At 40.6% G+C, this 21,681-nt stretch overlaps 1 protein-coding gene across 3 annotated transcripts in view; it reads right to left on the bottom strand.

The window, feature by feature from the left end:
- Positions 1-6,769: 6,769 nt before the first annotated feature.
- The window catches only part of LOC118892673 (neuronal regeneration related protein), a 28,571-nt gene continuing 13,659 nt past the window's right edge, over positions 6,770-21,681 (bottom strand). For all 3 annotated transcript variants that reach the window (XM_036847428.1, XM_036847427.1, XM_036847426.1), the window contains 2 exons: positions 12,790-12,867; positions 6,770-8,514 (listed from right to left, as the gene is read on the bottom strand). In XM_036847428.1, coding sequence (XP_036703323.1) covers positions 8,389-8,514; positions 12,790-12,867 — 204 coding nt within the window. In that variant the 3' untranslated portion in view covers positions 6,770-8,388. The remainder of the gene's footprint in view (positions 8,515-12,789; positions 12,868-21,681) is intronic.

Raw genomic sequence — 21,681 nt, 5'->3', positions numbered from 1 at the left:
ATGAACAACACGCTAAGTCTACGTTTAACACCGTGTTATATCCCCAAAAGCCATGTAAGAGTGTGTAGGAAATGTAAAGATTAAGGAAAAGGCTCTGCCATCTTAGACAAGCTATTCCACTCTGGGCAACTCATTATCCCTCAGCCGAGCTAATGATTCTGACCTCGTATCACTGCAGAGGGGCCATATGTGAAGTGATATAAGCGGCAGCTCCTCAAGTGTCCTACACAGACAACGAGCAAGCGGCTATTTTTCACACTCTTCCCAGGAGCTGCTGCCACACTTTTTAAATGTCCCTCTGAGCTAGTCCTCCTCCACAAGAACTCACATCAAACGCTCCTTCATTATCACATCTGACAAAGCGGGTCCTAGCTGTTAGTGACAAATTCGAGCATCCCGGTCACCCCTCTCTCCAAGAAAGCCGTGCCCCTTAGCTCTGCAGGGAACATTTGCTTTTCAGCAGCTAGCTTTGGGATTTGAAGGAGTGAACCAGGGAAGCAGCCTCTGAAGAGGCCTGAGTGGCTACGCTTGCTTGCTCCCCTCTCCCAGTTCTCCAGAACCTTTGGTACAAACAGCCCAGGGAGAGGAGGGAATAGGAGAAGGTCTAGGGCCTCTGAGAAAAGACGTGCCTGTCTTCCTCCTTCTCAGGGGCCCTGGCAGCGGCACTATGGTGAGGATGGAGACTTGGCTCGGGACTGGGGCTGCCCCACGTGTCAGGGAGCAGAGGGCAAGGGGCTCTACAGCAGCTGTAGGGACAGTAATGGGACCCCTGCTCCCTCAGCTGAGCTACATCACAGGACACCCTGATGGCCAGTGAGCCATATGATGTGTCCCTGGTGTAAGCCTCCGCCCTTGATCCTTCCCAGACCTCGGCGATCATTTTTAAAAAGGAGCTGGGTCAGCCACAAACAAGGGTTCTTGTAAAAGGGCAATAGGGGGTTGAAAGCTCCAGAAAACAGATCACAGGGGAACTGGCTAAAGGAACTGAGGCAGTTCTGCCTGGAGGAGAAAAAGGCTGTTGTGTGGAAGAAAGAGCCCACTTAATCTCTGTAGCTCTGAGAACTCAGCTAGCACCAAAGGGTGGGTGGAAAGTAATACAAGCGTTAGGCTCAGAAAGGTTCCAACTAATAATTAAAGCTGCCCGACTTGAAGGATCAGCAAATTAATGCATTCTTAAGATTCTCTATTCCATGAGGCTTTCACGCTAGCTGCATGGGTCTCTCAGTGAAATAGCTAAGCTATGTGTTAATGGCACTGTGTATTGTGAGAGGGAATAGATCAATTTCACATTATTTCTATGTAGTTATGCTCAGAGGTAAGCCTAATGGACACACACACAATAAAAGAAGACGACCCCCTTTTTCTGCCCTGATGCCCAAGCTGCCTGCCGCTCTATGGGCTTTTCTCCAGCAGTGCTGGGGTCCCAAGGACTCAAGGATTGGGAGCCGGCTGTATAACCCCACCTCTCACTGACCTGGGCCCCCTTCTCCTGTGACCACTGACCACCATCCCCGCCTTTTGGATATGCTAGATAGAGCTATAACGAAGTGTCTAAAAGAATTTGGAAGAAAAGGATTAGCACTAAAGAGATTTGACCTTGTAAGGAAATGAAGTAAAGGCTCTGAGAAGAATTACCGACTTACTGAATTCGCAGCCCAGGAAGACCGATCTCTGAGATCTTCCTCCTGCCGTTTCCCTGTGCAGTAGGGCCTCGGTCGACCATCTACTGAGAGGTAGTCTGGATCTTTCTTTCCCTTCCCCATCAAAATTCATTCCTGCTGTGTTCCCTGGGAGTCTGGTTCCCTGCAGTGCACTAAGTTCATGGCCAGCAAACTTCAAGGCTCCTTCATTCAGAAGAATAATGGGGGGATTCAGGCACTGGGGCTGGGTGAGAAGTATTTCTGGCCAAGAGTGAGTTCCTCAAAGCCCAGTGGATAAGTGGTTATCTAGCTCAGAGATCTTACAACATTTTTGTTCTAAAAAAAGAGAATCTTAATAGAGTATTTCCGTCATGCAATTTTTAAGTTAATAGTAAAGTTTTTCATCGTAAATTTAAATACTTTCAAAGGTTATAATTTGGAGTACATTGTAAATGTTTCTGTTTTGACATAAAAGTCGAATTTCTTTCATAAATGTATACAATAAAATCCAAACACCATGCAATTGATAATCCATAATTTTATTTTTAAAAACAAACAATTCTTTAACTTGCAGAAATTTGACTTTTTCTTTCATGAACTTAAATTTTTATTCCAGTTCCCTCTAAGAATCTTATGTTAATAAATATGGATCACCCTATCACATTTATCTGCAATAAAAAAATGGATCTAAATTTTAAAACTTTTATCTTCTGTGACCATAAAACTGTAAGCATTAAAAAAATCTGCGTGGATGAATTAGCATTAATAGCAATTCACTACTAATTAAAACTACATGCATATATTATATTAATTATTAAACACAAAAATTGAAATTATAACAAAAATGCACCTCAATGAGACGATGAATTTTTTCAGTTAGTTCTAGTATCCGTGAATGAATATTACTTATTGCTAAAATGAGACAGGGGTTGTCATCAATTCTATTTCTTTTGTTTGTTTGTTTTTAAGCTATGAACTGTAGAAATTGAAAGTGTTTTATTATAGCAGTGTAATTCAACTCTTTGATCTCCTTCCATGTTATATGCCAAAATTCATATAATGATCTATTATCAAAAAATATTTCTAATCTTCTGTCACCTGATAACTTGATTAGGTCCTTCTGCATTTTTCTTATAAGCAACGAATTGGAAAGCACCCTGACTTGCAAAGAGATTTCTTCTCGTCATTAGAATCTAATTCACTTTCTCAATTTCTGGGAAGAAAGATCTTTGCTACGATTTACCAAATGATTGTTAATTATGCTGTAACGCTTTCACCTAGACCCACCTTTTTAAATCCCATGTCTTCAGAAATGAAAGGAAAACCAGATATATTACTAATTTCATTATACTTTTGCCAAAATAATGCTTTTGGATAAAATATTTTGATCTTATTTCTTCCCTTAACCATATTACTGTTACCTTGGAGTTGCAGATTCAGCCCATTTACGGAACATGTCCATCACAAACCGCATTGGCAGAGCCAGTCTTCACTGTTAACCCAATTAGTCAAATCAGATTCACTTTCTGTCAGAAAAAAAACTTTGACTTCATTTTTCAATTCAAATAGCTATTTTGAGGATTATTATAAAAATCAATGAGAATTAAAAGCATATCTTGTGAAACTGATCACTAAAACCAATCAGAATGAAATAGAGCTAATATAATTAATTATTGCATGTTTAAATAAGTTATAAAAACAAAATGATCCATACACTTTCTTAATCAAGTAAGAAGAATGATGAAAGGCATGATGTATCTCTAGTAAAATTGTGTGAGGTTACTGAATGCTACTGACTGACTTTGGAGAAGTCAGTCAGCAGCTAAATAAGAACTAAATTTTTACACTAAATAAGAACTAGTGTAAAAATCAGAAACACCACAAATAATAGAAAGGTTCTAGGCTGCTAATCAGTCTAGCAGCACGTAATATTTTTTGTTGTTATGAAAAAGATATTAAACATTTTATAAGACAGAATATGATGAGAATTGACTATAATTGAAACAAATATTTCATGCTGTTTTGATACCACAGGTTTTTGATAATTTTATTAACTAATGCACATCACGTCTGAAACAATCCATATGAAAATTTTTTATTCTTGAGTTTTATCCATTTTATCGTGTAAAAATTGAGTATTTTCAAAAGGCATCCTAATTACATTGAAAATAATCAGCATTGCAAACCTATACTGCTTTAGCTGTTCTAAGTTACTTTCCTCCCAGGTAAGAAATATCCTAGGGATAAGTATGGAGGATAGTGGGAAAAAATTGCTTACAATTACACGAACAAGCCATTTTGGGTAGTTGATGTCTCCTACTGATTTTCTCTTTGCTTCACTCAGGACTCTCCCTCAAGTGCAAGGCATTCTTTGACAAGAGTCAGGAGGAGAAAGAGGAAAAAGCATTAAATAAAAGTTGTCATTATTTCCATCACTCCACTTTACCAGTATTATCTGAATTCTGAAAATCCAAATGAGTCCAAACACCTCACTTCTGTGTTTTCTAATCTATCAGTTTGTGTGTATAAGAAGGGAAAGCCCAAAGCACTATGGATTTATGATTAATCATTAAAGGAACCTTTCTCTTTGTTTGCCACATCTGGGGTTTTTGTGTCATATTAAGGGCAATTTGTTATATTAAGAGTTGGGATGTATGAGACCTGTATCTTTTTTTATATAATGTGGAGAGAGGACTATTGTGAATACAGACTCATTTTCAGCAGAACAATCTTAGGAATGCGTCTAGTTTGCAGAGAGGGTCTAGAAATGAGTTCCTTAAAACTATCCATGAGCATGTATGTACTCCCTGGAAAGACTTCACATACTCTGAGTTACACATACCCCGGCTTGAAAACCCTGCATTTATCAGACCCGTATGTAGCCTAACCTAACCCAGTCCAAGACGTTTTAGCCTGGGGATCTCAGTCACTGGAGGAGAGTAACTGAAAAGTTGAAAAGAGGGCCCGGAGGTGCAGAGGGAACTGCAGCAGCCCCTGTTTGGGGACCAGTAATGAGGAGCCTGTTTCCAGTCTGGTGTTCACAGACATGCACGTGCTCCAGCTATCAAACAGAAAGTAGAAGATCCCCTGGCTCTTTGTTGGTGCAAATAAGCACATCATCATCTTTTGAAACTAGAAGTTTCATGTTGCAAACTCACAGGCCAACAGAGGGAGGCAGGTGATGTAAACGAACAAAGCAGACGGGGTCTGAGATTAGCGGTGTGAGACTGGACAATGGAGGGGCCAGGCCTCACCAGAGATGGAGGCTGCTACTCAGCTCCCATTTTTCAAGGGAAGCCAAAAACCTGAATTTTCATGTGAAAATCTTCCGATTTGTAAATGTTGGCAATTAAATCAACATTTTTATAAAACACACTGCAGGCCAAAGAGAACAAGTCTACAGGTCATATCCGGTCTGCGGTTGTTAGTTACCAATCTCTGTCCGCCCAAAGGCACCTGGGTGATATTTTTACCTCTAGAGAGAGAACAAAGCAGTCTTTAACTAAAGTTTGGGTCTCCCGCTCTGACTCCAGCTACTGCTCCAGTTTCTTAGCTCCAGCTCCGCTTCAGCAGTTTATTAACCCTGAACGAGTCGTAGCTGATTCACACGTGGGTCCTGCAAGTTTAGAGTGAAGTGCATGGTCAATTATCTAGTATTTCAAGCTTCATGGGGACTGAGGGAGTTGTCATCATCAAACCCAAGCCATTTAGTTGGATGGACTTTTAAACATCATTTATTTCAGCTTCCCTGTTTTTACAGCTTCCATTAACATTTTCTAAATATTCCTTTCAGGGCTAAGAGCACTTGGATTAGTAAATAGTATTATAGTTCCTGGATGCTCTCCTCATTTGCCTTCAGTCTCTGGAGCTCCAAGGACTGTAAAAACTTCTTCAATCAAAGAAATAGCTATAGGTCTGCTCTCAGCCGTTCTCACTTCCAGCCTCTGGCCTACAATTACCCTGAGGCTTTAACTTCAGATGGTGTGCTGGTTTTCCAATGTGTCCACAAATTCTTTGATACTCCTCCCCTCAGGAGGTAGAGCTTAATTCCCTCCCTGTGAATGTGAGCTATACTTAGTGCCTTGCTTCTAATGAATAGAATATGATGGATGATAGTGATTCTGAGAATAGGTCACAGGCATTATGGCTTGCTCCCAGCTCTCTCTTGAATTACTCACTGCAGGGGCAGCCAGAGGTCATAAGGACACTTAAGTGGCCCTGTGGAGAAGCCCATGCATGGGGGAACTGAGTTCTCCTGCCAAGAGCCATGTGAGCAAGCCATACTGGGAGCAGATTCTCCAGCCCTGGTTAAGCCTTCAGATGACTGCAGCCTGCTCACCTCTTGACTGCAAACCCAGGACAGATCCTGTGCCATAAACACCAGCTCAACTGCTCCTGAATTCCTGACAAATGGAATCTGTGAGACAAGCAAATTTTGTCGTTCCAAGATGTCAAGTGTGGTTGTAATTTGCTAGGTGGCAATAGATTAACACAGAGGGGCATAAAGCAACCCAGCCTACCGTCCTCCTGGCCTGGCCTCATCACCTTTCCTGTTCCAGTTTAACCAGGGCAAGAAGGCAAGACGTAACTCCTCCCAGCTGTGATGTTAGCTTGTCATTTGCTAGATTCCAGGTAGCTGGCTATATATGAATTCATGATTTAAAATCCTATCTCAAATTTTTATCCACTTACAAGTGGATAAAGCCTTTTGTCTTACACATTTGTACACTTTTGTGTGTGTGTGTAAATATTCCATGAAGCAGCAAGGTCAGGTATCTTTTGAGATGGGTAAAGAATACCACAGAGTAGGTCTTTATGGCAAGGGGTAAGAAAGAATGTTTTGAGGTGCGTGGGAGTGCCCTGAAAGAGAAAATATAGAAATAAAAGGGTCTCGGTTTAATTCTCCTTTGTACCCAGAGGCAGCTCTGCAAATACCATCCTAATGAGCCACTGCCTAGCCCCTAATCTCATAAAACCCTCAGAAGGGAAAATGCATGAAAGGCAGAGCTGATTCTATCTCTTTTGATATTTGTCCTTGAGTCTACTTTTGGGGCTCTGAGAGCACATGAATTAACATGAACAAGTGAAAGCATTCAAAAGTAGGCCTTTCCAATGACGAGCGAAGCCAGTTACCATACAGCTTGCATATTTATTGAATACTACTAAAATAGCTAAAATACATTGGGTACTTGTTGTGAGTGCATCAGTAAAGATCACATTGTTACAAAAGCCTGCATATTCAGCAGTACACAACTGCAACTCTACGGAAATGCCACAGATGCAGAATACTGTTTTCTTGCTCTATTTACACAGCGGATATACCTATTCTAACAAAGGAGGGAGGGGGGAAATGCACAGGAAACTCAGGCCAATGGGGGAGCGAGAAGAGAACGAAGAAGTGCAGTGCATGCGTCGGTTGATGTGTAACAGTCAGAAGCGGGACAGTTCAGAACAAAGCCTGCCCTGTCAAAGGAAGAGCTAAAAGACAGTTATATAAAAATTAAGGTGGGCTTTCAGACTGGCTAACACAACAACATTCCATGAGTGGATGGTATTGTCTGATTGTATTTTTGTTTATCCATTTCATTGGGAGCAAGGACAAAAATGTAAAATCTACACCTTGCTTATCAGAACTGCCGAAAAAGAGTGCTCTGCCTTTAAAAAAAAATTTGTAAAACATTTTTTTCCAACCTAATTTTTGGGAAAGGTATAATTTTCATGTTCCTACTGAGATGTCAGTTTTTCAGATTATTTTCAGAGGGCACTTGTTTAAAAAAAAAAAAAAAGTTTGCCCTTTTTTCCCCAAATATTCTTTCAAACGAAAAGAACCAAAAGAGACACCTAAAAACGCCTGTCAAATTATTGCTTTTCGTTCTCTAAGTGAGGCAGGCGAGGCTATGGAAAGGAAGAGATTTGGTGAGGAAATTACAGTTTTGTGATTGCTCCCGCTACAGTGACTGCGTGTCCAGGAGTGCCAGCCCATGAGACGTGGGTCTCTCCCGCTCTGTGGTGGCACTCACTCAACCTACAACGCTGAAGAAGAAAGCCACACTGAAGACACAAGGAGAACAAGTCAATCCAGTCTAGAGAACAACATTCGGGGAAACAGAGTACCAACACCTTCTTAGAACATGAAAATAAAAAATAACTCCATCAGAGCTACCTTGCCAAGGAGCATGTTGAAAGTCCAAAATAGCACCATTCATCAGTGTCTCAGGTCCTGTGGCAGCATCTCGGTCACTTACCACAAGGAAACAATGAGTTTCAAACTACTTCTATACATCGAAAGAGTACATGGATAAAATATAGAGATATACAGACAATTGATGAACATAAACTACTAGGCTTGTTACATCTAAATGAAAAAAAAAAAAAATGGGGACTCTCAGCCTCTGCAAGAAGCAGTCGGGAGCTGTGTGAGTGAAAAGGCAGAAGTGGACCGGTTGTGTGAGAGCAGAGGGGGTTTGAGTTGTGGAAGACATCGTCGTAGCAAACCAGGCCTGAAGGCCCACCTGTAAGGGTTGTAAACGTGGATTCACAGTGTGAAATTCTGAGCGTTTTCACTTGAGTCAGAATGATTAAAAACTGGTTTGATGATACCTATTTGTCCACTGTAAATTCTCTAAAGCAAGGCTCAGAGTCCCATAGTTTCTTCTTATACTTGATGATTTACACAGAAAAAAATCCCATATATGATACCATGACCTCATCAATACCCATACACCATGTGTAATACAAATGGAGGTGATTAAAAAGAGAGGAGGTAACTGATTCCCGGGGAGTGGAGCTCATTGCTGCCAAGTGGATGCAGGGAGGCAGCCTCGGTCTGGCCATCCTTCTTGCGGCTCACTTCCTTTGGGACAGGAAGTCTTCCCTGAAGAGCACACAGACAGACACACACAGAAAAGAGACACACTGAGTCACGCTCCTAAAACCATTTGAAAACTTTTGCTTCTCTCTCCCGCCTTTTATCCCCGAACTCCTGGTGTTTTCGCAGAGTTTACGTATTAAACACAGTTCACCTGAATGTAAATATTAGGTCTGTCGGGGCATGAAGTGATTAAACACTAGCCGCCATGGCTGCAGTGGCATCAAGCGCGTCCCTGATGGCTGGGCCCAGCCACGTAGGAGACAGCATTGCCCAGAGTCAGGTTCCTGAAGGCAGTTTCCAGGATCCGATAGGACCCCCGACAGAAGACTGGGTGAGAGGTGTTCCTAGGAGTGCTAACACTTTTTTTAAAAAGAGTTCAGTGGCCGTGGTGGGAAGGGATACTTATTTTCTAATACGTAATAAAAATATTTAAAGCATACCACAACTGCACAAATGTAATTTATGTACAGTTTATTCTAGAAGCAACTGGGACAGTCCCTATGGGCCTTACAGTAAGAACCAGAAGTGGGTACCAAAGGCAGGGGAGTGTTTGGGAGGGAAGTCATGTGGGCTGGGGGTGGGAAGGCAGCGGCTGCAGAAAAGAGGAGACTAGTGGGAAACCAAGGCCAGAAGAGAGTGAGATTCAGCTAGATTGGACTGACTGGGGCTTTTCCAGTCTCTCCTCACGATCCTGATGAGTGAGGGTTTCGTGTTTCTGACTAGGAGAATCCAAACGCACTGTGACTGATGATCCTTTGAGTACCCACGGGGAGAAGCTCCCCATCACAACCAAACAGCAAGAGGACAGGACAATGAAGCCCATTTGCCCAAAAGATGATGCAAAAAAAAGGTCTTATCACAACTAGATTTTATGCCTCATTCAGAAATGAATACAGTGAACATTTGACAAGAGTCTCTTTTAGCCTAACAATTACTAGAGTTGTCTTAAAAAAAATTATCCACTATGGTTTTAAAAGATCTGTTTTTTTTTCTTTTCCTTTTTGTTCAGGTCACATGTTCTAACAGGATAGTTATAATAAGCCAATTTGACTGGATATAAGTACTTGGGTTAAAGTGATAATCTTGCTTTGTGATCTGCAAATTACTTTATTCGAATTTTTTTAATTCAGAAGTCAGGGACTTCCAAGCAACTTGAAACCAAATAAATGTTTTCAGCAGCCGCCAGAGTGAACCAAATGCAACAGATAATTCAACTTTAAGAAGTCTTATTTACTGTATAGGGTTCCCATATTAAACATCTGTTATACCTAAATATTTTTGAAAAATCTCAGACTTTGAGAGCATGTAACATTTTTAGAATGTATATGAAATCCACTCAGTACGTACTTTAATGCTCCAGTCTTAGTTTGTGATTTAGAGGTTGTTTTGGTATCATTAAATACCAACAGGACCAAACCAGAAAATTAAATTAAAATATAATTCATCATCTACACACACTTAAGGATCTAGATAAATATCCAAAAGCATTGTATTGGGCAGTTCCCTTCACTTGTGAAAATAATTTCAGTCTTGAAATTTTGGCATGCAATCCCACTACTTAAAAAAAGAAATCCACTGTAATCCTGATGTCTTTAATGTCTGTTTCTCCCCCCCTATCAACCAGTTAGCATCATGGTTCAGGATATGACAAGCTTAGGTTTTGGACAAATGAAGAATTCAATGGCTGTTAACTGTCATAGGCCTAGAAAGGGAAATCAAAAGTTCATAACACATTTCACTCAACAGCTATACTCTTTGCATGGCTGGCCTTAACACTGCCTCCTTCAGACTTACTGTGAAGTGAATATATAGAACAGCAGTTGGTCCTTATATAAGTCACAGTTTTACTAATCTCTTATCTCCATAAAGAAATATACAACAAAATGAAATAAAGAGCTGGGTGGGATCTGGGTAATTGGGAAAGAAGGCCTTTCAGGAAAAAAAATGTGAAGGAGATTATTTCAGATTTGAATTTATCATGTTTATTATTTTTTTCTCTTTCAAGGCCCCAACATGTTCACACGTGTCTTCCCTTCATTATTCATGTTTTGCGTGCCTACTATATGGATTGAGCACTCTATTAGATTTTAAGTCAACAGAGACAAAAGCAGTCCCTCCAGCCTGCCCTTAATTAACTTGCTGTATGGGAGCCACCTGAATAACTGGAAGATAACAAGGCAGTGGTGGTAAACCATGCAGGGAGTTCTGCTAAGAGGCACCCTGGGGAGCTCCTGGGGAGATAAAGTTCTGTGCATCCTCCCTTTGGAGGCTGGAATTTACTAGATTTCAGTCCCTACCTCCTGTCCTTCATTAACAAAAAAAAAGATATTTCTGCCCCCATTAAAGGAATTTCAAGCTTCTGCAGCAAGGGGAGGACGTATTTTGAAGAGAGACACAAAGATGTCTTACTCCCCACAAGTAAGGCCTTGCAAGAATTCATACACACAGTGTCATATCTTCCTCTATCATCCACCATATAATGGTCCCTACAGGACTGAGGAACTTGAGTAATCCAGAAGGCGGGAGGAGGGGATGTGCTCCTAGACGTCCCTTCGCTGATGTACCTTAGGTTGGATGGCCCTCTCTGCTGATGACTGTTAGTACATGAATCCCCCAGTTACTCAATAATGTGCTTTGGGCCAAGTAAGCCAAGATTGTTTTTCATATGATTATGCAAAGACGTGCTTTTCCAGAAGGCAACAGCTAGAAAAAGGACAAATATATTATGCTTAAAATACTATTCATATATTTAGAGAGGAAAGAACTCAAAATAACCGAAGACCTGAATTCCAGGATCCACTATGCCAGCCCCCTTGGAGCACACCTCAATGCAGGCAAGGCCTAGGACACAGACTGGCCTTCCAAGAGGAAAGGGAGGCACTGTTGACCTCACTGAGGAACTTGCCCAGTCTTGCCCCTCTAGTTGATGCCACCAGTATCAAAGAGAGGACCTCTGGAGGCCTCAATGGGGCAGGAACTAACGAAAAGACTATACTCTCCCCCTTCTCTTCCATAATCACATCTTCCCCTCAGCTACTCAGGGGAATTATGCCTTGAGGTGGCCCAGTAAAGAATGTCTAGACTATACGGCGCCCCCGGTGGTGTGGTCGTGCTGAGGAGGTGGGGTGTGGGTGTGTTTTAAGTAAAGCTCCAGTATTTTAGCACACCTCCACTCCAACTCTACAAGATCAGAAAAACTCTAGGTCAGGCAGGGCCCAAATCATTTGGTTCACCTACTTTGCTGCCAATGATTTCGACCTTGACCTTCAGAAATTCTCTGAAAGATTAAAAGTGATTTAGAATTGTTTTCTTTCAGTGCAAACTGCCAGTAGACATAATCTCTTTAACTAATGTCTGCCTGTTAATAAAAGATAGGAAATTGCTGAAACCATTAAGGGTAAGTAAGATAGTTTCCCAAAGTTGAAATGACAGTAGTAGCTGGGGAGTCCTCTCCGTTGGTCAATTACACTTAAGAAATTTTAAAATGGAAATTTTATTTTCAATGGACTCTATTTTTTTTTTAATTGCAAAATCAATAGGTCAGTGGTAAAAAGTACAGTCCTCCTTGCTTAAGGTCAAATTGATTTTTTTACCCTAACAGGCAAAGTCCAAAGGTATCTACAGTAAAAACTGGTAAATGTTTTTGTTGTTGTTGTTGCTGTTTTGAAATGCTGCTAAAATCTAAATTTTACAAATTTTCTTAAGGCAGAGAATTGTCATGCCTTAAGATGTCTGAACAATGAAAGCATGTTTATAGAAAATATTTTTAGGCTAAAAGTTAGAAGAAAAAATATAACAGCTTTTTAATATTCTTTCTCTTTTGTTTCATGGGTAATCTTATCAGGTAGTCAGGTATTATTATCAGACAAAACTGTCACCATCTTATACTTTTAAGATATCTTTTAGTTAGATATCTTCATATTTGAGTTTATCCACCCAGGAATGGAACAAACAAATTAAAAACCTGTAAAAGGTACATTTGACAAATTGCTTCCATGATTCTTAAATGAAAATTTGCTTTGGACTTTGGACTTGTCAAGAAAGAAAGATAGTATGAACTGTAAGAGTCATAGCACTTTAGGATATTCTTTTTCTTTTTGTAGTATATGTTATTTCCAAGGTCATAATAGTATCAGGTTAATGGATTATTATAGTAGACAATAATGAGTATTAAAATTAGAAATAATTGGGTTTTGAAAAAAAAATTGTTTCTAAATGAAAAAAAACCAAAAAACCAAAAACAAAAAACCTTAACAAAATGTCAGCTAGAGATCTTACCTTAGGAAGCCTTCCCTTCATTTCCTTGTTTGGAAATGGTTCTTGACTGACCCAGACAGAAAGCTCTGGGTAATAAACCTAGAGAGACATAAAAGCACACACATTCAGATTAAAAACTGCATCCACTCTGAAACCACTTGGGAACAGCTTAATGAGCTCAATTCTCCTCAATGGTCATTTATTTGCCAATTGCAACTTAGAGTGTTGGGGAAGCCCGACCGCTCTTTCAGACTGTCAGTGTGCTTCTGAATGTACACTGCACTCAGGAGAGTTTTAGCTCAATGTCTTCCAAGACCAAGTCCAACAGAGCAGAGATATCAGTCAGTGCTATCTTTTAGCATGCAAAGTGGTAGCTTCATGGCTTACTGCCTGAGCAAACTAAGGCACTGGGGAGGCCTAATATTCAAAGCAACCTGTGGTAAGTATCCTTGCAAAACTCCATGTTTATGAGATAAATGTGTCATGTACCCACCAAACACTGTTAAATCCTGATTCATTTATTAGAAGGCTCAATTATGCACAAAGCATATGGAGGAAAGGAAGAAGCAGCCTGTATCCTCCCCAGATCCACACGTCCGCTGACAACACACTCTGCCCAGCTGCCTGAAAGTAGCCAAGTGTCTCAGAGAGGGGCAGGGCAGGGGACTGGTGGCATCGCCATGAATGATTCAGAGGACACTACCTGTTGCATATGGGGGGTGGGGCAGGGGTGGGACGAGGTGGAGAGAGTGAGTCCCACTGAGCAACTCTTCTTTCAATATTAAAAAGGGTTATGACCACCCTAAGAAGGTGGCTGACCAGCTGTTCTCCATCACTGGTAAAGGCAGGAGTAGGGGGATAAGGACTTAAATTACAACTACAGATTTAGGTCAGCTGTAAGGAAGAACTTGGCATAAGAATTGTTAAATTACTAAAAGAATTTAGAGAGGAAAACTGTGAAATCTTCTTTAAGAAATTTAGAAACCGAATCCAACAACCATCTGTCAGGGCTAATTTACATTTGATACAGCCCTGCTTGAAGGGAGGGGAGAAAATTAGGTAAGATTCCCTCCAGATCTGATTCTCTAGATGCTGTAAATAAGCTTCACATTTAATAAATAATGTTAAGAATTACACCTCATTAATTGGTTAACAGACTTATATATCTTTTTTTATTTCTGAAAGCACTAGATGTGATAGCCTAATCATCGGGCTGACTGCAATGTTTTCAATGTCCCAATCAGTCACTTTGGTCAGGGGGTCTGAGGCACAAAATGTGATGGCTGTGCTGGTTTTGTGGGAGAGTCTAACAGAAACTATCTTTGCTTAACCCCAGGGACATTTATGGCACATCCCACTGTACAAAGCAATTTTGCATGCATTACCTAGTTTATCCTGAAGGTAGGTTGTAAATAGGTCTTATCATTACAGAGAAGAGGAAACTGAAACTCAGAAAGGTCACATGACTTGCCCAAAGTCACACAGTGTAGGATAGGACTCAAACTCAAGCCGGGCTCCCAGGTTCTAAAGCTGGGTCCTTTCTGCCATCCTGATGTCCTCGAATTATCCCAGAATGCAAATTGCCTACCACCTCTTTCAAAATTACACCAGTCCACAGCCACCACACACATTTAGGTCTTAAATATTTGAGAGCTCATGCTGCAAGAACTGGGCCTGTTTTCTGACTTTGGACTGGGTCTGCTTTCTGGGCCATTTGGTTCCCCCAACCCCAAACTCCTTCCTCTTGCTCAGCTTTCCCTCCTCTGCTCAGCTCCTTCTAGGAGAACGCCACCATCTGCCTTGTTTGGGACAAACAGACACCACTGACATTCCCCTGAACCAGGAATGGGTGAAAAAAAACAAAACTGCAATCTTAGATGCACAAGCTTTGTTTAAGGCTTAAAAGAAAGACTAAGGAAACTTCCTTCCCTACTTCAAATTTGTTCTTTTGAAACATATTAATTTAGCTACAGATTGACCAAGGGCATTCTAATTAGGCATTTTTTTAGTGTGTGAATCATAAAGTAATCAGTGTATACGTTAGGAAAAATAAATGTCACTTTGGCCTTGTGGTAAATTCATCTAGTCTCCTTCTGAGTCAGAATTTTAAGCCAAAAATGGCAGAGACATATAAGAATCTCAATTACATTCTTAACACCTGTCTGGCTGGTCTCTAAGAACTCAGTATATCCCTGGACACAGAATCTAAAGGGGAATAGTTAAACTTTTATTTTTTGGTTTTGGGAAAAGGTGGCAGATTATTAGAAATATATGCTACCTACATTACTGCTTTGTTCATTCCTATACCTGTGGTGTTTTGAAGCCTCTAACATGAAAGACTTAAGAGGAAAAACATCAATGACAATCATTATCCTTACTCTCAAATAACTCAGAATACCTTTGTCCACGCGGGCGTTCACCGTGAGTTTGTGAAATACCCGCAGTGTGCTGCACACAGTTAGACTCTGGATATGACAAGAAGAGAAATAGAGTTCCTGACTCTTAAGAGCTCAAATCAAGGGGCAGGGGAGGCAAACAGCAGGGGCGATAGATCCTCTAAAAGATCATTTTAAAGCATGTGCTATGGGCTGAACTGTGTTCCTCCCAAAATCCATACGGTGAAGTCCTAACCCCCAATACTTCAGAATGTAACTGTATTTGGAGATAGGGTAATAAAGAGGTAATTAAGTTAAAATGCGGTCATATGGGTGGGCCCTAATCCATTATGACTGGTGTACCTACAAGAGGAAGAAATCAGGACACGTCTACACAGAGGGAAGACCATGTGAAGACACGGGGAGAAGACAGCCATCTACAAGCCAAGGTGAGAGGCCTCAGAAGAAACCAAGCCTGCTGACACCTTGACCTCAGATCTCGAGACTCCAGAATTGTGAGAAAATAAATTTCTGTTGTTTAAGCCACCTAGTCTGTGGTACTCTGTTCTGACAGCCCTAGGAAACTAACACAGTGTGTTTTAAGTGCAATTTAAAAAAATGTATAGGTTATGTCAACTGTAATAGCGCTTGGAATATCCATCAACAGATTTAAAAAAACAAACAAAACCAACATTTAGCAAGACATCCACTAGTGCTGTCAACAGAGGAAATAAGGGTGGCAGCAAGGGATCTGGGAGGGTATGTGATGGCTGCCAGATGCAAGCCAAGGAAGACAGAAGGCTGAGGGGTAAGGATGTAATGAACTCTGTGGGGGGAGGCGCCTCCTTGGCCAGATCTCGCTACAGCTCTCAGTGGCCACAATAGTAACAACACAGATGCAACCCCACAGGCTGCTTCTTACCTAGTTCAGAATATTAGAAGCTGACAATGACCCTGTGATACAGGCTTCTGAGTGCTGATACTATGTGGGTCAGAAAAGAGGGTAAGTTGATCTATCTTTCCGGAGAGCATCTGTTCTTGCTGGACCCCAACGCTGTTCATTCTTCTTGGTATTAGTCAACTGATGCTCCGAAAGTGGACACATGGCTTAAATTGTATCCCTTGCATTCAGGTTTCTGGATTCAAGTTTGTGTTTTTCATGAAGACCGGTTCAACTAACTTTTCCTCTCTTAAACTTCACCAAGTTCTCTCTTGGTGGTGGTGGTGTGAGCACCTCAGAAATGTAAGCACATGGGAATCCCTCACAACTGTTGTCTTATTAAACAAGTAAACCAAAGTTTGTCTTAGTCTTCACAAGAGAAGTGTGTTCTTTTAAAACTGTCTTCCGTATATAAAATAAACAATTGTTTGCTTTTGCTCAAGTAAAATCCTCAAACCCTCTCGAATACTGCTCTTCCAGATGTCAGGAATCAGAGAAGCAAGCTATAGCCTCAGCAATTAAGAAAACATCAGTATTTGTGAAAATACAGAGGAGATGAAGTATTTTAATGTTTTAAATTGGAGAACATGCAAAGGTTTTGCTTGAATTCGGGGGAAGGTTGAGGGTTTATGCTCATTGAATATGTTAGTCAATGCGTCTTTTTCTATAATGCTACATTTATCTCATTGATGACTGTTCAGAAACAACAGAACATGAAGAATCATGTTAGTTTAAATACACTAATCATGATAGATATGTATTTAGATATCCATGAGCAATTCTTAGTTAAAACCAATTTTTTTGCTTTCAAGTATACTGAATATATTTTAGCCCACTAATATAGTTTTATGGAGAAAAGGTACTATTTCTTCCTGATTCCCTTAAATGTATTTGATGGCTGGGCATTTAAGTTTCAACTGTCTATCACTGCATACAAGTTTAGATGAAAATGCTCATGGTTTTTGCCTTTTGTAATCTTTATTTCCTTCTTTCTTTCCAGGCTTGTTTTATTCTCAGGGCAATGCACAGTGAAAACTAACTTCATTTTTTAAAGTCTATAAGACAATTAGCTTGCAATGATTATTGCCAAATTAGAATTTGTTCAAATTAGAAAAATAAAATGTGGAGGAATCAGGGACCACTCAGGCAAGGTACCCCGGCCCCTCAAAATGCCAACTAGATTATCATTCAAATTCTTTTTTCTAACCTCTCAAGCTTTTCATGGCAAAACTTGCTATTTATTTTCCAACAGTATAGTCCACATACAGCATCAATCTAATTGACATGCTTCCTATCACTTCTACCATACTGCATGTAAATTTTGAACTATATCTATTTATTACCTGTTTCTAAATTCATATTTCCCTCTGCTCATTTACTGTCTTTATCAATATTTCTTTGGGGAGACTGTTATATGAGAAAAATCTTCAAAGCAGGGTCATGGCTTTATTCGGAGCCTAAATATACCACAGACATATATGCTGCTTACTTCACTGGTTAACGTTAACTTCTCAGAAACCTGCTATGAAGATGTTGCATGGCTTGCTTGTTAATGACCATAATTATAATATTATTTTCTACCCTTGGTGGGATTCTATGTGCTTAAACAATGGCCTTTTTATGATTTACCAAGGATAGGTGCCCACCCCAGCAATTAGGAGAGGGAACTAGAGCAGCAGATGTCCAACCTGCATAATTAATTCTTTGAGCAGCAAAGGAGTGTATTTTATCATCTCTCTGCCAATGTGTGTGTGTGTGTGTGTGTGCACATGTGTGTGCGTGTGGATCCATGTTCTATTCTGCCTAATTGGCTGGGAGGTTGTGAAACCCAGTACTGTAATACAAGGAGAATTTATGTGCACATACATGATCTTCATTTCTGCAAATACCCTTTGAAGTGGTGCTATTAAGAATCTCCCTCAAAAGCCAGTCTTCTCCCAGGTGTTACTGGTCATGTGAGAGGGCAGAATGTAAACCAAAACCATAAATGAGTTACAAGGTCATTTTCTCTGAACAGCATTACATCAAAGATTAGATGGTGCCAAAAGATGATGCACTGAGCTGCCTCTCTAGAGACCTACGCTTAGAGATCTGCCTAACCCTGTGAATGCTGCTTGGAGATGGAGTACACAGTGGGGGAAATGACCTGCAATTAGAAGACCAAAAGATAAATATGCAGAACACTGGGTCATTCAGATAGTGTACGTCACCTCTGCAGATTCTGGAAAGTAAAATAAAAGTGTCAGTTGGTCCCCAAGTTGGCCAACATTCTGGTTCGAGAACTAAGTGAAACATGCAGCGACCTAACTTAAATACATACACACACACACACACACACACACACACACACAGAGGAGCTGGCTGTGGTAACAATGGGTAATCACAGAGAAAGCCTTACAAACACCTGACTGTTGCACTCAACCACAAATGCCCTCCTGCTAGAAAGGAAGGCATGGCCTTTTAGGGCACTGCTGTATTACAACACCTGCTGACACTCCCGGTTTTTCCATGGCCTGATAAGTTCTTTATCTGTAGAAATAAGGGTGGGAGAGACAACCGTGGTTCACAGCTCACAAACTGGTTAAGCCCACGGGCATTAACTTTGCTTTGGGTGCATATGTTTACTATGGGCACAGAAAATGTCCACATTTTATTACTATTATGCAGCAGATTATGTTACTGCCCGTGACTACAGGTCAGGCAGGCAAAGGATTCATATCTCTTTACTTTGTGAGTTGGGGTGTTTGAAACAAGCTGTGTAGAGTTTAATAGTGGAATCCTCTAGCTTCCCTCTGCTGGTTGTGAAGCCATCTTGAGAGGCCGCTGATGAATATGTGGGAGCCTGACAGCTGTGGAATTTCATTTCTAGATTTCAACTAGGCAGAGAAAGGAAAAGGAAGTCTCCTCACTGGCAACAAAATGAAAGTGTTTACATGTGAAATTAATCGTCAGCACAAAGAGCTTTCACAGTCACTCTGTTCCACAATATAATATTCTGCTTGTTTGGCTGCTGAGTCTTTTTAAAATTTGATTTCTAAGAATAAGAACAAAGACTTAGTTAGAGAAGCAAGGAATCAAGTCAAGAGCAAGCCACAAAAGGTTAACATTACCCAACTCTGCTTTGTCACCCCTCTTTGAAACCATGCGTTATGTGAGTTTAGGGGGTTTGGATGGCGTGTGGTTCAAGGCAGGGGTGAAGCAGTAGCTGTCGAACTCAGTGTGCTGAACCCGAGGTCAGTTGCAAACGTTTGTATTGTGCAAACTCCTCTCATCCCAGCCTCATTCCTTTCCAACAGGAACACGCTTAACACAAAGCCATCCACCTAAAGGCTCCATAAATCCAAAAAAGGGAGTTACTGATCGAGGAATTCTCAGATTTCTGCCAAGGCACCCTCCCCTGGGCTGGAGGTCAGCCTGGTACAGTAATCAGAGCCAAACTGTGCACTGGACTCAGGGAATTAAGTCCAACACTTCAAATCTAGACTTTTAATGGGTGATTTTTCTTTTCAGTGATGAAGACAAAACAAAGTACAAAAAGCTGATAACAGCCCAAAGTAAACCAGGAGAAAAAGTACAAGAAGAAAGCTTGGAAACAAATCTCATAAGGGATATCTAAGAAGAGATTTTCTTAACGAAGGGAAAAAATAAAGCAGCTTTTAAAAACTCTAGTTTGAGATTAAGCAGTTCGTGAGTGAACAATAAGAAAGTGCAGGCCACAAAACAAGACATTTGCTCTTTTCAGCAGAAAAAAAATACTGGCCTTTGTTAATTAGCAAGAAAAAAAAAGGCCCCTCAGGCATTTAAGCACAGCATAAGCTTCTCCTTGCCCCATGACCTCAACAAATATGTTAATAAAATCTTTTACCTCCCTGGAGTGGAACCAGAATAAATATTTACTTAACACATCTGAGCTCTAAGTCTGGACCACCTTATTCCCTTATATAAATTGGTTTTCATTTGTAACCAAGAAATCAGAAACACCACATCTTGCAATGTTTCTCCTACTTTTAAGGTGAAAGAAAAGAAGAAAGAGGGAAGGATGAAAGGGAATGAAGGGGGGGAAGAGAGGAAGAAAGAAAGAGAGAGAGCAAAAGACTGAAAAACAGAAAAACAAAGGAAGGAAGGAAGGAAGGAAAGAAAGAAAGAAAACCATATTGGGCCCCAGTGCACCAAACTGCACTTATGAATTTTTGAACTGTATTCTCTGCCACAAATGAGAGTCATGCTGTTGATATGCTTTCCAATACTAGACATCTGGAATTATTAGGACTTTTTCCAAGCACATTCCAAGGTTAATAGGAAACATCTAGACTTGCTTTTATTAGCTGGTTTGAATAATTTTAGGTATGCTGGGTTTCAAATAACTATAAGAAGTCTGATTTCTACTCACCAAGAATACTGATTTTTCTTTCCTCTTGTCCTGAAGTTACTGCACTATCCACTAAAATCTTATAAAACTTTTCACCAACAACATGGAAGAATAAGTCCTGAAAACTCAGACTTCTTTCGCTAAAGCCCTCAATCAAAGGCCAGTGAAATAGGTATTTATTTATCTGGACATAAGGATTTGGGGTTTTTCTTGATCTGGATGAATGATGAGATAGCCAGTTGCTTTTGACGAGCTTGTGGACATTTCAAAGCATTCCTATTGATGACATGAGCAAGACTGACTTTTCCAGAAAGTGTGTATTTTCTCCCAAAGTGCTCATTCCGAAAGAAGTTATTCTCGCTTTCCATCAATGCACCCTCTTCTGCTGGCAGCTGCAAACCGCTCAGCATTTAGCAAAAGTCATTTCACAGTTCAGTGCTTGTCTTGTACCGTCTTGGTCATTCAAAGACTGATAACTCTTCAACAGCAAACAGCATCATAACAGATCACCAAATTTGGAGGGAAAATGGTTTCTGTTGTGGAGAGGGTGTAATTAAAATTGGTTTAAATCAGAGGCTAGTTGATTATCTTATAAGAAGATTGGCTTTAAAAAGGGGGAAAATATAGCCAGATCCATATCTGCATGCTATAAGTGTTTAGGTCACAAACAGGGCACTAAGAGGCTTCCAGTAACCTGTCCTCTATGAAAACTGGCAAAAAACTAAAAGTACAAGAGGAATAGAATTAAGGTTAGGATGGATGTGCCCCTGTACACCATCTGGATTTTCAGCCCCACTGAGTACAGCTTGGTCTGATTCAGTAGAAGTCTTCTCCCTGACAAAGGTCAGTCAGGCAGTACCATGGGAAGCAGAGAAGACCTATGGGGGCGGCCACCAACCCAAATCGACAAGGTGTTTCGGTACTGGGAGTCACCCAACAACTACCTCAAGAGTTGTGAAGATAACTGCAGAAGGAATGCCAAATTAGGAGGCTAAATTCCCTGGGAAAGGGATCACATATTCCAATTAATGCGAAAAAGACAGCTTTGGAAACTCAGAACTTCATTCCGAGTCCTGACTGCATTCTGCGACAACAGAATACATTGACATTGACATCTTTTGGGCTTTTCCCCCTCAGTCCTTCTTTGATTGCAAACCAATCAGCAAAACTATACTACTCCAAAGGAAGAGAACTGTGAGCGATGCATGAGAGTTGTTGGAACCCACACG

The sequence above is a fragment of the Balaenoptera musculus genome, chromosome 3 (assembly GCF_009873245.2).
Source record: "Balaenoptera musculus isolate JJ_BM4_2016_0621 chromosome 3, mBalMus1.pri.v3, whole genome shotgun sequence".
NCBI lineage: Eukaryota > Metazoa > Chordata > Mammalia > Artiodactyla > Balaenopteridae > Balaenoptera > Balaenoptera musculus.
The sequence above is the reverse complement of the archived record's forward strand: the minus strand, read 5'-3'. Positions and strand labels throughout refer to the sequence as shown.